Raw genomic sequence first — 17,123 nt, 5'->3', positions numbered from 1 at the left:
GCAAAAACCGCGATAGAGTGAAGCCGTGGAAGTCAAAGTGCGAAGTGGCGAGGGTTCACTGTACCTAGTTCTTAGCTAAAGGAACGGGTTTTATTATTTTCCATCTAAATATTATAACAAATATTAAAAATTAGCTCAAACAGGCAGAGATGATAAATATTAGCATATAATGTATACCAGCAGAAGAATGTACATCGTCTTCTACCAAGTCAATTTCCATGCTCATTAACTCTCCAGAGGGAGGAATCACAGGTAAATCCACACTTTTTCCCACACGTGCAGCATGAAGCTCTTCTACTATCTGCATCTAAATCATAAAAGATTCAGAGTAAAATGTTTTAATTATTTATTGGAAATTAAAAAGAAAGAAATCACTTAAAATGAGCTGTGTCTGTAGAAAGAGAATCTTTTACAGCAATGTATAATTAGGATGGTAAAAGAAAATTGATTTATAAACATGTACATACATGATTTTAAAAAGTTCTCTTATTACCTCTGTGGCCTTAGGCTAACTATTTAACTAACTGTGATCTCTGTTCATCTGTAAAATAAAAATATTAAATATCTAGATCCTTTTTATATTTTGAGATGATTAATGAATAGGTTATGCAAATGACCTCAAATTGAGCCTCATCCTGGCAGACCTTCAAAATAAATTCATTCTCATTCCCTTTTTCAATTCAAAAGGCTTTAGGATTCAAAGTTTTAGAAATGTGAATCATTTCTAAATGTGTTTTCTTGAGAATTCTAATAAGGTTTAGAAACCTCAGAAACTGAGAACTAAATCTTCAGATGCTTTTAACTTCAGAAGAGTGATTCTATAGATGTGGAAAACTGAAACTCTTTATTTGTCCTATCAAAGGGCACTGACCCATAAGACAGAAAACGACAACTTCCTGTCACAAAGGAAGAATTACTATCATTTTAAAAACTCCGTTTTATATAAAGATAAGTAGTGTTCTATGAATCTAGTATATGTCCAGATGAGAAAGCACACTGAAAAATGAAACATGCTTTTACAAATGCACATACTTTATCTTATTGCTGACTACAGAAGTTAGGTCAAAAACGTATTATACTGTGTTTTAACAACTCCAGGCATATGCATACAAACTCATGATAAATTTAAATCACATTTTAGATAACTTGTTGGCCCAGAGGTTCCCTGCTCTCCATTTAAAACAACTTTTTAAACAAGTAAATTGAAATGGATTTGGAGACTTTAATAACAAGTTCATCCAAACAAATAAAACAGATGAATTTATTACAAACAATGGTAGAAAAGATGGCCAAATAAATTAGATGGCTCTTTAAAAACTTTATGTTCATTTTTCAAAAACCTGTTCTTTTCATTATCAAAATTTTTAATATTTTTATATTACAAATAGAAACCGCTTCATTAAAACTATCAGTAACCTCTTGGTCTGTATCTTGAACACTTTCTGGAGAAGCCGAAGAACATGGTGCATCAAGACTCTGAAATGAAAAATTATTTATTTAGTTAAGAATGAAGCAAGATTCTTAAACTCAGCACTAATGACATTTGGGGTCAAGTAATTCTTTGTCATGTAGGCTACCAAGGGCATTTCAGATGGTTACCAATATCCCTGGCCTCTATCCTATAGGTGTTATTAGCATGACCCCCATCCTCTCAGCCCCCACCCGCACCCCACAACTGAGAGCCGTGATAATGAAATGTCTCCAGACAATGCCAAATATCCCTCAAGTGGCAAATGTGCTTCTAAATGACAGCTAATCATCTAGAATAATAAAAAGCCTCATCTTTCTCCCTTGGAGTGGCTGGTATGAGCCCAAATCTTGGTTGTTTACCCACCCTGCTACCAGGGTACCTTTCTATTGTTATGCTGCCACCTTTTAAGAGTTCACCATTAAATACTAGGATTGAGCTAATGGGAATGGCAAAGGGATATTAGTAACAAAGGTCAGAATGGTTTTTATAGACTTAAGTGACTATTATTCCAAACTGAAAATCTGATTCTATTAGATTCCCTGATTATGTCTCAGTAGCTCTGCATCATCCACAGTCTACAAAATAAAGCACATATATTTCCCTTGAGATATATAAAATGGTCCACTGTCACAGTCTACAAAATAAAGCACATATATTTCCCTTGAGATATATAAAATGGTCCACTGTCTGGACCCTGCCTATCTCTCCAAAATCTTCCCTTATAGATTCTCTACAGATGTCAACTCGTCAGGCTGAACAATTTAAGTGCCCAGCACAGCCACACACAACCTTCCATACCACCGTGTCATTCCACACACTGGCACATGTATTCCTCATTCTGCATGACCTTTAAGACTAAATATCTCTAACTCGGCAAATCCTTCTGAACTTAACCGCTCATATTACCACCACAAACAATTCTTAGGAATCTAGTATTTATTTATTCACAATATTTCAAAAATAGCTGTTCACTTATCAGATTCCTTGGGAACTTCCCCAGGTCATTTTATTCCTCTCTGAATCCCTGGTACTTAAGAAAAGTACAAGGTTTTAAAACTCCAGAAACAAAAGAGTGTATTTCTCTTTACAAAAGCATAACCACAATACTATCTAACAGGATTACTAAATCAGGAAAATACAATCATTTCTGCTATCAGGATAATAATTGTCTAATGAGGGGCTAGTGAAACAACAACAAACATGGTGTTCAGACAGTCCCCAAAATAAGGATAACATTTACTTACTGTTTTTATGTCGAAATTATTTGAGATCAAGTATAGTTCCCATCAAAGGAAAAGTTAAAAAGTGTTTTAAGTTCAATAACTTGATAAGCAGTCATGCAAAAAATTATTTCCCCTATAACTTAATATTGGGGCTATGTGCCTCTCTTGATTTGTGCAGTGATTAATTCTACATCGCCTAGTGGTTAAGAGGTCAAAAAGAAACCCTAAAATGCATGAGAAATTTCTCAAGTTCTAAACAGGGTAAGGGGAGAACCAAGCAATGATACAATAACTATGACTGAACATTCTGGCAACATCTAGTTTATTTCTTCTGTTCGAATCTCTCAAATTGGTTATAATACCTGAAAGAAAAACTAGAGGTCTTTTCATCTTTGAAAGATGTAACAAGAATGAACTCAATACGTTACCCCGTCACATCCCTCCAAGTTCATTTGAACTAAAGGCATTTTTCTCTCACACTTTCAACTCTTCTGGCCTCTCAAGTTATGCTCCCTCCATTTGTCCTAAGAATTATCTTAATTGTACAATCTACAGTCTCAATACCTAAAAACAGGTGGGATCAGTCACTCCTGTGTATATGACACTATTTCGAAGTTTCAGAAGTTCTGAAGTCCTAAAGTTCTAAATATTCATCCTTTTAAATTTATTTGCCAAAGAAACTATGTTAGAAAGACTAGGTCATCAGCTCAATCCATAAATGCTAATTTATTACATAATTCAGAAGCAAAATAAATGTACCAAATTGGTTACGCTTCGATTTCTGCACATGCAGTTTCCTCCACCTGAGCTATTCCTGCTTCTCTCATCCTACTCACTTGCCCTCACCTGACTGCGCGCTCCTCATTCTTTAGTTCTCAGACTACATGAAGGTGATGTTATCCGCTGTGAGTATACCTCACTGTGTGATAATGGACTGCTTATTTGTATCTCTCATCTGTGACTATTTGCTTATTTGTGTTTCTCTTCGGATTTATAGATATCTATGAAAACAAGTGTGCATGTGTACTTTATAAATCATATTATCACAGGCTCTGGAACTTAACAACACTCAATAAATAATGTGCTAAAAATATATGTTCAGAATACTCAACCTGACAGTTTCCTAGACCAGGACTGGGGAAGAGCCTAAAAGATTGTTAAAACTACTTTTCAAAGAAATACCAGCAACTCTTTATTCTCACAGTTTCACATGTTCGTTTTTATTACAGGTCCTTGAAGAGAGCGAGCATGTCTTAAGACAACTAGGTTTTAAAAGTGTAAAATAGGGAACCAACACATATCTTTATGGCTAAATTTGAATCGGGCCTCTACTATCATGGGTAATTGAAACAACTTAAGCCTGAAATACTGAACACTTTGCTAAAAGCTGCAACCCTCCTCTTCTACTACCGTACCTGGGGTAGATGGTCACTAGATCTTGAATCATTAGTTTCCTGATGCTGACGATGAGAGGGTCCTTTCCAATCAGGAGAAGTCTTATCTGCAGTATCTGAAAGTAAATCTTTAGTTGTGTGCCTTGTCAAAGATGACGACACCCGGGAGCTTCCTGGGTTTTCTTCCTTCTGGTTTGTCTTTGACTTGTCGGCAACTACACTGAACACGCTGTCTTCCACAAGTTTCTGAAGAGTGGCGCGAGATTTTATTGGGATTTTGAAACTGATCTTTCTTCTTCTGGGCTCAAGCACGTCCTCAATTACTTTGTTGGAATTATAATCCTGAGAAAATTCCTTTTTTTTGCATTTCTCCAAGACACAGCTTTCTGAACTGTCTCCGAAATTACTGTATCCTTCTTTCTTGAGTTCTTGGCTAAGTAAAGCAGTGTCTTTCTTTTCCGTTCCCTGACTTTTGACTCTAGGTGTCGCATCTTTTGTAATCTTAGGACTACCAAGGTTTTTAAGTTCAAGTTTATCCTGAACATTTTTAAACCTAGTGTTCTTAAGTTTAAAGTGTATGCATTTACTTATATTTGCTCTAGTTCCATTTGAAGCAGGGCTTTGTGAAGTAATCTGATTATCATTGGAGCATGATGTTTCTGGGAACTGAACAGGTCCTTGAGATGAACTGGTTCTTGATCTCTTTCTTAAAATATCAGATATTACACTGAATCTGTAAAACAGCAGAGAAACCTAGATTACATGACACATACACATAACGCTGCACTGTATTTTGCAGAGGACATGACACAACTGGACTGATATTAACTTCAGAAAAAGTAAATGGCTACGTTAAAAATAAGTGGAAACAAAGAGAAAACAAAACAACAACAAAAAACCAATGACAAAAAAGAGAAAAGCCTGTAAATAGTTCAAGTCTGTTTGTTGACCTTTGGATAGTGTTGTTCTGTTTTCTTTTGTTGCTTTGTTTTGCTTTGTCTTGTTTTGGTGCATATTACTGTCTCTACAGGTCTATCTAGGTAAGATAGGCAGGATAAACAATCTGGAGGAGAAAACAAGGGGACCAACGTTCTGGGGGGACATGGGAGAGGGGTAGGTGGGGGATAGGAAGTGGTGCTAACAAACCCAGGGACAAGGGAACAACAAGTGATCCAAAATCAGTGGCGAGGAGGGTGTAAGATGCCTGGTAGGCCTTGATCAGGAGCAATGTAACCGAGAGAAATTATTCAAACCCAAATGAAGGCTAAGCATGATGGTGGGACAGGAAGAAAGTAAAGGGAAATAAAGAACTAGGAGGCAAGGGTTGTTTACAGAGGTCTAAATGCAGGCATATACATAGGTATATATATTCATATATGAGGATAGGGAAATAGATCTATGTGCATATATTTATAGGTTTAGTATTAAGGTAGCAGATGGACATTGGGCCTCCACTCAAGTACTCCCTCAATGCAAGAACACTTTGTTCTATTAAACTGGCATTCCGTGATGCTCATCTTCCTGACAAGATTACTGAAGACAAAGCGGGTACATAAGCAAATGTGGTGAAGAAAGCTGATGGTGTCTGGCTATCAAAAGAAATAGCACCTGAAACCCTAAAGGCTTGAAGGTAAACAAGCAGCCATCTAGCTCAGAAGCAATAAAGCCCACATGGAAGAAGCACACCAGCCTGTGTGATCATGAGGTGTCAACAGGATCAGGTATCAGGCATCAAAGAACAAAAAAATCTTAATCATTGTAAATGAGGGGGAGTGCGATGTGCGGACGCAAAGCCCATTTGTAGGCAAGTGGACATCCCCCTACTAAAGGATCGCGGGAAGGAGACGAGCCAGCCAGGGTGCAGTGTGACAACGATGAAACATACACCTTTCCTCTAATTCTTTAATGCTTCCTCCTCCCCACTATCATGATCTCAATTCTACCTTACAAATCTGGCTAGACCAGAGGATGTATACTGGTACAGATAGGAACTGGAAATACAGGGAATCCAGGGCAGATGATCCCTTCAGGACCAGTGCTGAGAGTGGTGATACCGGGAGGGTGGAGGGAAGGCTGGGTAGAAAGTGGGAACCGATAGGCTGGGTAGAAAGGGGGAACCAATGCCAAAGATCTACATCTAACACCCTCCCTGGGGGATGGACAACAGAAAAGTGGGTGAAGGGAGACATCGGATAATGGCATGACATGACAAAATAATAATAATTTATAAATTATCAAGGGCTCATGAGGGAGGGGGGTGGGAAGGGAGGGGGCAAAATGAGGAGCTGATGCCAAGGGCTCAAGCAGAAAGCAAATGTTTTGAGAATGGTGGCAACAAATGTGCTTGACACAACAGATGGATGTATGGATTGTGATCAGCTGTACAAGCCGCCAACAACATGATTTTAAAAAAAATAAGTAGAAAAGATTACTCAACAAACAATTTTGAAATAAATGGTTAGTTATTTGGGACAAAAAAGAATTGATATACCCAAAAATTCCAAATGCATTCATTATGTGTCAATGACTATTATTGCTGCTACATTAGGCAGCACTAATAATATTAAGCCATGAAAAATCCGAAACAAAAAAGCTACCATCTGATTTCTTATGGAAGCACTTTTGCAAGTATAAGAGTACTATAATCACAAATCAGAGCAGCAATAGTACGTATGTGACTATTTACTTTAAAATTTCAGCCCAATGATTGGAAACAAATTGGGGTAGCAATTGTACATTCTACTTGACGTGACTGAAAATTTGGAATGATAGTATATATGTATTAAATCCCAGATAACAATAAAAAGAGTCAGCCTATAAAAAATACAATTTTAAAAAATGAGATATTTGATAGTTTACTAGCCTCCGTACATTATAAGCCCATCTAGTACTAAGACTCTTGAACAGAACTGAAAGTCAAAGAAAGAGAAAATAGACATACCATTATCTTCTATTGCACCAGCACATATTTTTTAAATAGCATTAAACACTGGCCACTAAAGCCCGACACCAAACCAATTGCCAATGATTTGAATCTCCATGTGTTACAGAGTAAACTGTTCTCCGGGATTTTCTTGGCTCTACAGAACTAAATCCTCAAGCTTTCCCTCTACAGCACTGGGTGAACTTGAACCACCAACCTCTGATTTAGTATCTGAGCTTAAACTGCTTGTACCATACAAAGGCATTCAATATGCAAGGGGTTACAAAACAGGCTCTCTCACTTGCTGCTGCTGGAAATGCAAAATTATATAACTGTTCCAGAAAGATGTGGTGATGTAAGTTAGGAGTCCTAAAAATGTTCATATTCTTTAACTTATCAGTAATTCCTTTATTAGAAATCTATGCCAAAGTTTAACAAACCAGAAACTTATCAAAATCATATAAAAAGAAATTCGGTACAGAATTATCTAAAACAGCAAAGACTCCAATACAAACTAATTTAAAGTTTAGTAAAAAACAAAGGAAACGATCAGGTATTCATAAAAGATGTGATGATGCGAAGAAAGCTGATGGTGCCCGGCTATCAAAAAGTATAGCGTCTGGGGTCTTAAAGGCTTGAAGGTAATCAAGCGGCCATCAAGCTCAGAAGCAACAAAGCCCACATGGAAGAAGCACACCAGCCTATGCAACCACGAGGTGTCGAAGGGATCAGGTATAAGGCATCATCAGAACAAAAAATCTTACCATAGTGAATGATGGGGGGAGTGCGGAGTGGAGATCCAAAGCCCATTAGTAGGCCACTGGAAATCCCCTTGCAGAGGGGTCTCAGGGAGGAGACGAGCCAGTCAGGGTGCGATGTAACAACGAGGAGAAATACAACTTTCCTCTAGTTCTTAAATGTTTCCTCCCCGCTCCCACTACCATGACTCGAATTCGACCTTGCAAGTCTGGCTAGACCAGAGGATATACACTGGTACAGATAGGAACTGAAAATCCAGGGAATCCAGGGCGGATGAGCCCTACAGGACCAGTGGTGTGAGTGGCGAAACAGGGAGGGTAAAGGGAGAATGAGTAGGAAAGAGGGAACTGATTACAAGGAACTGTGTGTGACCTCCTCCCTGGGGGACAGACAACCGAAAAGTGGGTGAAGGGAGATGTCGGGCAGGGCAAGATATGACAAAATACCCATTTATAAACTATCAAGGGCTCACGAGGGAGGGGGGAGCGGGGAGGGAGGGGGAAAAATGAGGACCTAATGACGGAGGTTTAAGTGGAGAGAAAATGTTTTTGAGAATGATGTACAAATGCGCTTTACACAATTGATGTGTGTATGGATTGCGATAACAGTTGTATGAGCCCGTAATAAAATGTTTAAAAAAAAAAAAAAAAAGATGTGATGATTAGGCCTATGCAGTTGGCTCCATTTCGTGATCTGATGCAATTATCCTTCCATGCATATTGTAAAGCCTAACCTCTTTGTATTAATGACTCAGAGTTGGTGTAGGGTATATTTTGAGCCATGGCCCCATGAGCATGACTCAAGTCAAACTCTTACAAGTCCCACCCATATTCAATATAGATCTGTGTGTCTGTCTGTCTAGAGAAGGATAGAGGAGAAACAGAGAGAGACAGAGAGGTCAATGTCCTGGTAAGGCTATGGACCCTACATCTTGCTTATTATTGGACCTCCAGCTCCTAGAACTTGAGCTAGGCGCATGTCATGGACCAACCTGTGACTTTAGAACTCACCAGCTTCCTCAGCCTTGCGAGCCAAAAGTCTTTTGGTCTGACTTGCAGTCACAGGAGTTTGGAGAAGCCTCGATCTGGCCTGACCCTTGACCAAAATATTTGGGATTTGCCACTTCCACAACTGTGAGCCACAAAATGAGTTCTATGTCCTTACATGGGATTCAGTAAGTTCATATAAAACGTCCATTATCTTTTCATCCCATTTCTCCAAGACCTTCTTGAAAACCTTGTGATGTGTTTGTCACTAGCTTTTCCTCCCTAAGACAATACGATGGCCATTTCTAATTATATCTACAAAATGTTTTTAACCCAAAGACTATATATTTCGATACTAAAGAGAAAGCAAGCTGTAAGTTTAAATAGGATCTTAAATATTCTCAGAGTATTTTCATATTCCTATTTTTTTTTGTTTTTCTAGCAAGGCTTTATTTATTTTTTGGATAATTTTATTAGGGGCTCATACAACTCTTATCACAATCCATACATACATCAATTGTGTAAAGTGCATTTGTACATTCATTGCCCTCATCATTCTCAAAACATTTCCTCTCCACTTAAGCCCCCAGCATTAGGTCCTCATTTTTCCCCTCCCTCCCGGCTCCCACCTCCCTCATGAGCCCTTGAGAATTTATAAATTATTATAAATTCTCCTTCACCCACTTTTCTGCTGTCCATCCCCCAGGGAGGAGGTCATATATAGTTCCTTGTAATCGGTTCCCTCTTTCCAACCCATTCTCCCTCTACCCTCCCAGTATATTCCTATTTTATATGGGCTTCGCAAAAAGCATAAATATGGCCACAACAATTTCAACAAAAAATCATATCAGTGTGAATGAGGGGAAGCGTGGAGTGGAGACCAAAAGCCCATCTGTAGACAACTGGATATTCCCTTACAGAAGGGACACACGAAGAGATGAGCCAGTCAGGGTGCAGTAAAACACCCATAAAACATGCGACTTTCCTCCAGTTCTTTAATGCTTCCTCCCACCCACTATCATGTCCCCAATTCTACCTTACAAATTTTAGCTTGACCAGGGCATGCACATGGGTACAGATAAGAGCTGGAAACATAAGGAATCCAGGACAGATGAACCCCTTAGGACCAATAATGAGAGTAGTGATACCAGCATGGGAAGGGGAAGGAGGGCTGGGTAGGAAGGGGGAGTGGATCACAATGATTGAAATATAACACACACACCCCGGGGGATGGGCAACAGAAAAGCGGGTAAAAGGAGACAGTGGTCGGTGTCAGACATGAAAAAAATAATAATTTATAAATTATCAAGGGATCAGGAGGGAGGGAGGGTGGGAGCAGGGGAAAATGAGCTGATACCAAGAGCTCAAGTAGAAAGAAAATGTTGTGAAGATGATGATGGCAACGTACACACAAATATGCTTGACACAAAGAATGGATATATGGATTGTGATAAGAGCTGTCATAGACCCCAATAAAATGAATCTTTTTTAAAAAGCTCAGATTTTGAAGGCCTAGATTTATGTTAAACATACATCAACTACTTCAGATCATGAACGTTAAAGTTAAAATCATTACTATACTCAAGCGGAATAGTACCCTCCTTGATGGAATTTCAGAACTAGAAAAAACATCAAACTTTGTAAAAAATTTCACTCCAATTAAATTATTGTAATCATTTCAACTCAGCTCATTAGCATACAATCCATTCTGACACTTAGTGACCCTATAGAACAAGGTAGAACTGCCCCTTTATGTTCCCAACACTGTAACTCTTTTTTTCTGCTTTGATATAATTTTTATTGTGAACTGGTGGGGTTTTATACTTGACATCATCAATTTTCTATTCAGCAATATAAGTCTTTTATCAAATCCCTAATAACTTGTAACTCTCCATCTCCTATAACCCCTTCTGAGATAACAATTGTGCTACCACACATGGACAGTGGGCTCTTTAGAAGCAAGAAGAGCAACACTTTGTCAGACACACTGTGGACACATTGTCAAGAGGAGCCAGTTCATGGGAAGGACAACAGACTTGGTAGAGTAGAGGAGCAGCACCAACGAGAAAAGTCCTCACTGAGAAGGAGAGACACAATGGTTTCAACATGGTCACAAACACAGGAGCAATTCTGATGATGGTGCAACACTGTGCAGGGTTTCCTTCTGTTGCTCTAAGGGTTGCTATGGGTTGGAACCTACTTGATGGTATCTACCAACCACAACCAAAAAGAATGCCTTCATATCTCTGGAACCAAGGTTGAAAAGTGAAGGTTTTGAACCTGCTCTCAATCCTTCATGAGTGATTGAATGGGAACTGACAGGAAAAGCAGCAGCTTCACTTCAGACAATCAAATTCCTCAAATGTGGAATTTGTGCATTCCTCAAATGGAAATTTCGAGATCTCTCTTGAACTGCTATACTCTCTGTGATGGGGCATTATCTATGAGAGTACCACAAAGCCTTGTCAATACAGGGAAGATTAAAATTTGCTCACCAACCACTACTGAAGACACTGAAAAATTTAAGCAATCACTTCATTCTGAAATGGACCAACCATGTAGTCACAGCCATAGATAATTCATGCTATTGGAACAAGAAATTTGGGAACAGAGAGGAAGGAAAAATCAGTTGCAAAATACACTCTTGGTTAGAGAAAGAGATCTGGAAATCACAGGGTAGATTTTCCAAGGACAACGATTTCTTCACCACATACCTTTTTTTAACATAACAAGCAGTCATGCATGTAAACTTGTGCTGACGAAATTCACAGAAATCAAATCGGGTACATTTGTGGGAAATGTTTTACAGTACAAAAGAGACCCCAATCCAAATATAAATTAAGGAAAATATTTACTCAGTCTTTAAGGAAACAAGGCAACCCACAGCCACAGCCACGTGATCTGGATGAGGGATGCAATTAGCATGAATCAGTCAGGATGGAATCTGAGGATTCACAATCAGAATGTTACTTCCCTTAGGACTGCAATACAGGAAACTATCACAAATTCATAACTGATGGCAAATCATTAATCGCAATAGGAGACAAGACTATGGATGCTGTAACAAGGCAAAACAGGGTCACATACTTCATGTTCCATAGAGCTTAGAAGACTTGCCCTTCCCAACAAGGCAATCTTGGCAAAATGGCCAACATATGAATGCTGACTATGCAACCTCTATTACCACCAAGGACACACCGAGGCACGCCCCTAAGACGGCTCTTCCCTGGACTGTATGGAGAGATGGAGGTAATCCATTTTCCAATGTACTCCACTCGAGAGCAAGATTATAATCACAAGGAATTTAATGGAGTGGTTTGGGGTTTTGACTGTTATCTATACCTTCCCAAAAATGAAATGCTCAGACTTTAAGCACTAACATAAAAGACATTTTGGAAGAACTCATTATCACCAGACAAAAATGAAGCTGGTACCATGAAGCTGAAGAAAGTAATGAAATAGATGAGAGCACAAATATACCATATATGCTGGTGTATAAGCCGAGTTTTCAGCACATTTTTTTATGCAGTTGTTGTGGTAAAATTAGGTACCTCCGCTGATATTCTGGTCGGCTTATACTCAAGTATATACAGCAACCTTAGCTACAAGCCACACGGGTAGGCTTATACTCAAGTATTTACAGTAACCTTACATACAAGCCATCTGAAGAACATATATGACTAATTGAACACTAACAACAGGAAACTAGACCAGATGTGGATAACATCAGTAACACTATGGATGAAGAAAGCAAAGTCATTCACAAGAGAAAAGAATGATCAAGGTGCACATCCAAGAGCCTCTGAATCCTGCCATTGGTAGAAAAGTAGCTAAATATGGATTGTGATAAGAATTTTACCATCCCCCAATAAAATGATTTAAAAAAAAGTAGTTAAAGCAAATGGAAGAAGAAATAGGAAAGGAAAAAGAGCTGAAAAGAATATTTCAAGGGGAAACTTTAGAAGACAAATTAAAATATTGTAGTGAAATATGCTGCCAACGGCCAAAAACATCAGTTATAATAGTGAGAAAAAAGAGAATTTCATTCTGCATATGTAGTAGAGAAAAGAGAGAACGGGCTGACCTCCTATGGAAGCAATCCATGATGTAATCCTATGAAAAATAAAGGTAGTACCATTTATATACAGATTTGTTTGTGATTTCCTCCTTTTAATAGAGAAACTAAACATAAACAGTGATTTCAGAAAAGATGGTTGTTGAAAACTTTGTTACAAAGAGGGTGCTCCAGAGAGGACCATATGGCTGGCCCCACTGCGAGATGTGACAGCCTGCACTGACCCAAGCCCTTACATGGGACAGCAATGGAGATACAAGTGTGGGAAGTGTGACCGAGCTGACCCCACCACACTGAGGCAATACTTCGGGGGTGTACAACAGAACGTCTGGGGGAGCAGAGCAAGGAAGTCCCAAGGGAGTATCAAAAATAGACTGTGGGGCTAGAGTGTGGCACCCCATCAGACTCGTCGGAAAATACTCCTAACGGTCAACAAACAGACCTTGAATTATTAACAGGGTTTGCTTTCTTTTTTCTTCTTCTTTTAAAATGTGTACATCAGTGGCTTTTTGTTTGTTAGTTTCTTAGTGTTGCTGCCGTCATCACCCTGTTCTTACGTGCCACTTTGTTGGGTGCTGTCGAGGCCATCCACAATTTTCTGCACATATCATTATCTCTGCAGATCTACCTAGATAAGATAAGCTGGAAAAAGAAGGTGGAGAAGAAAACAACAAGACCAATAGTCCCAGGGAGACATGGGAGAGAGGGAGGTGGGGGAAGGGAAGAGGTGTTGGCCAACCCAGGGAAAGAGTGGTTCAAAACTAGTGGCAGGGAGGGGGTGGGAGGACTGGTAGGGAGTGATCAAGGGCAATGTAACCGAGAGGAATTACTGAAACCCAAGTGAAGGCTCAGTATGGTAGTGGAATAAGAGGAAAGCAAAAGGAACTAGAGGAAAGAAGTAGGAGGCAAAGGGCATTTACAGAGTCCTAAATACAGGCATGTACATATGTAAATACATTTATGGTTATGGGGGAAACAGAACTATGTGCATATATTTATAGATTTAGTAGTAGGATAGCAGATGGACATTGGGCCTCCACACATACTCCCTCAATACAAGAACACTTTGCTCAACTAAACGGTCATTCCATAATACCCACCTTTCCAACAGGATCGCTGAAGACAAACGTATGCATAAGCAAATGTGGTGAAAAAAAGTTGATGGTGCCCGCCTATCAACAGATATAGCATCTGGGGTCTTAAGGCTTGAAGGCAAACAAGTGGCCATCTAGCTCAGAAGCAACAAAGTCCACAGGGAAGAAGCACACCAGCCTGTGTGATCACAAAGTGTTGAAGGGATCAGGTAGCAGACACCAAAGAACAAAACCATCATGATGCTCACCTTCCCCATATAAATGCTGAAGACAAATATGTGCATAAGTAAGTGTGGTGAAGAAGGCTGATGGTGTCCAGCTATAGAGATATAGCTCTTGGGGTCTTAAAGGCTTGAAATTAAACAAGCGGCCATCTAGCCCAGAAGCAACAAAGTCCACATGGAAGAAGCACACCAGTATGTGTGATCACAAGGGGTCGAAGGGACCAGGTATCAAGCCCCAAAGAACAAAAAGTCCTATCATCGTGAATGAGGGGGAGTGTGGGATGGGGACCCAATGCCCATCTGTAGACCACTGGACATCCCTTGCAGAAGGGTAGTGGGGAGGAGATGAGTCACTCAGGGTGCAGTGTAGCATTGATGAAATACACAACTTTCCTCTAGTTCTTAATCACTTCCTCCCCCGCAAACATCATGATCCCAATTCTACCTTACAAACCTGGTTAGACCAGAGGATGCACAGCGGTGCAGATATAAACAGGAAACACAGGACATCCAGAACAGATGAACCCCTCAGGACCAGTGGTGAGAGTGGTGACACTGGGAGGAAGGAGCAAAGGGGGGGTAGACAGGAGGAACCAATTACAAGGATCTACATATAACCTCCTCCCTGGGGGATGGACAACAGAAAAGTAGGTGAAGGGAGACGTCGGGCAGTGTAAGATATGATAAAAGAATAACATAAATTATCAAGGGTTCATGAGGGAGGGAGGAGCAGGGAGGGAGGGGGGAAAGAAAAGAAAAATGAGGAGCTGATTCCAGAAGTCCAAGTGGAAAGCAAGTGTTTTGAGAATGATGAAGGCAACGAATGTATAAGTGTGCATTACATAATAGACATATGTATAGATTGTTCTAAGAGTTGTATGAGCCCCAATAAAATGATTGGGAAAAAAACCCTGGATAAATAAATAAAGAGGGTGCTATTTGATCCATCAGGTCAGAATTGAGGAAGGCCTAGAAATAAGCTCTCTCATTCCTTGTCTAAAAGGAACTCCCTTAAGCTTACTCTCCTTATTTTTCTTATGTTTTTGATTCATTTTTCTGTCTTTTCCATAGCAATCTTCTCTTCCTGACTTCCAGGACTATCAGGGAAATTCAGAGCTACAGCTCTTTCCTGTATCCTTTTAAGTTCATTTTGGGAATTTGGTAGTCAAAAAATGAGCAGAATACCCAACACTTTAACTTTACGAGAATGCAAAGCCCTCATCTTTCAATTGTAGAGTGGCTGGTGGTTTCGAACTGCTGACCTTGAAGTTTGCAGGCCAGGAGTAACCACTGTGACACCAGGGCTTCTATTTTAACAATTTAGTAACCAGTATTTAAATATATGACAGTGTAAGCACAATAATTTCTTAACACGATCAACTCCTAGAATGATACATTGTGCATCATAAAGCATATTTAAGATATTAAATCTGACACTCACTTTCAACAGATCAATAGAAAAGGTTTCATTTGGGTAATTCTGGCAATATCGGGCAGTGTTTTATTTGGGTAATTTTGACAATATTGGGCAGTGAAATAGTAACTGAAATAAAAATCCACCTTCTCGTCCATTCCTGGATTTAAAGATTTTGTCAATGATGATGGTATACTGTTATTAAAATACATAAAATCTCCTAACTAAAACTATTTATTGGCTTAAAGAAATGCTTTCTCAATTTTTCAGACGCAGACATAAGATCATTACCCTAACTGATATTTGTATAGGTAATATATTTATTTATACGGAAACCTGGAACCTGGAACTATAGTCATGAAACACAGTAACTGATTTTCAGAAAAAAATCACATCTGCATCTCAGCTTTCAGTGTTTGCTCCCCAATTTTAGTATTTAGTCTGAAGCTGAATAAATTGGAAAGTTTTACAAAGATAAAAGAAATACAGGTAATGTCAAAAGTAAACAACAGCAGCAAATGAACCACTCTCTCTCTGCACGGTTGATATTGGTATCTGCAAAGTATAGTATTACAGCAACCTTTTAAATATATAATCGCTCCCATATCACACTCTTTGAACATCTTATAAATATTCACGCATGACAAGGCAATATTAAAATGTCTTGCAGGTCACACAGTTTGTCTGTGGGTGGCTAAAAGAAATTCTCAGGATGAGTTACAGCAAATCTTGTTTATCTGATTCATGCTGCTTCTCTGATGAGGTATAAATGGTAAACTATACAAAGTATCTATTCATCACATGGGTTCATGTAGTAGAAATGTTGTTGGAGATGCTCAGCTATTCAGCTTTCCAAAGGTTGCAGTCAAATAATAGATTTCCAATAAATACTAAAGCCCAGCTGAACTTCAGTGCATCCTGGAATAACATAAATCCTATTCTCAAAATAATTCAACATTATCCCTTTTATTAAAGAATACGTGGGCAAGTCTAAGGACAAGTCATCTACAGATCTGAAGCTGATTATAGGCCGCCCTCCCATACACATATTTAGGGGCAGAAAATGTGTCCTGAGACAAAAGGTAACCAGTGAAAGTCAAGCAATGTTTAAGAACTTAAAACCCAAAATTAAAAAATTTAAAAAAGCCAGGGCACTAATCATTAAAAATTTGCTTTAAAATATGTATGTTAGTCAACCTAAGATTTTCAGAGAATCTACTTCAAAAGATAGTGATGCATCACTGAAGGCAGCTGTAACAGCACTCTACAGTGCTCCGCACTGCTGACGAAACCTCCATCGGGCCTCTAAAGTTATCTTGCCAATTAAGGCAATTCCCCCCAGCACCACTGAGACCCTGCACTGAAAGGGCACACCAACGTACCATCTTGGGCAGGGTTTGAACCCCTCCGGCCCCAATTCAGCAATCAGGGATCAGCTATTGTTTTTATCTCCACAGGGAAAGAGGGACCAGACTTCAACCAGGTCTTCCAGGATATGAATTCAGGGTGCCAGTATGGAGCGGGGAGCCAGTGGGGGGGGTCTGAGGGACCAAACCCAGC

At 39.3% G+C, this 17,123-nt stretch overlaps 1 protein-coding gene across 2 annotated transcripts in view; it reads right to left on the bottom strand.

The window, feature by feature from the left end:
* SWT1 (SWT1 RNA endoribonuclease homolog) overlaps positions 1 to 17,123 on the bottom strand; it is a 114,686-nt gene that overhangs the window by 85,202 nt on the left and 12,361 nt on the right. For both annotated transcript variants that reach the window (XM_045298109.1, XM_045298110.1), the window contains exons 5-7: positions 4,110 to 4,821; positions 1,417 to 1,476; positions 178 to 307 (exon numbers count right to left, since the gene is read on the bottom strand). In XM_045298109.1, the coding sequence (XP_045154044.1) occupies positions 178 to 307; positions 1,417 to 1,476; positions 4,110 to 4,821 (902 nt within the window). The remainder of the gene's footprint in view (positions 1 to 177; positions 308 to 1,416; positions 1,477 to 4,109; positions 4,822 to 17,123) is intronic.

Source organism: Echinops telfairi, unplaced genomic scaffold, assembly GCF_000313985.2.
Source record: "Echinops telfairi isolate 266 unplaced genomic scaffold, ASM31398v2 ScPeMD7_7424;HRSCAF=8462, whole genome shotgun sequence".
NCBI lineage: Eukaryota > Metazoa > Chordata > Mammalia > Afrosoricida > Tenrecidae > Echinops > Echinops telfairi.
Note: the sequence above shows the minus strand (reverse complement) of the source record. Positions and strands in the feature narration are given on the sequence as shown.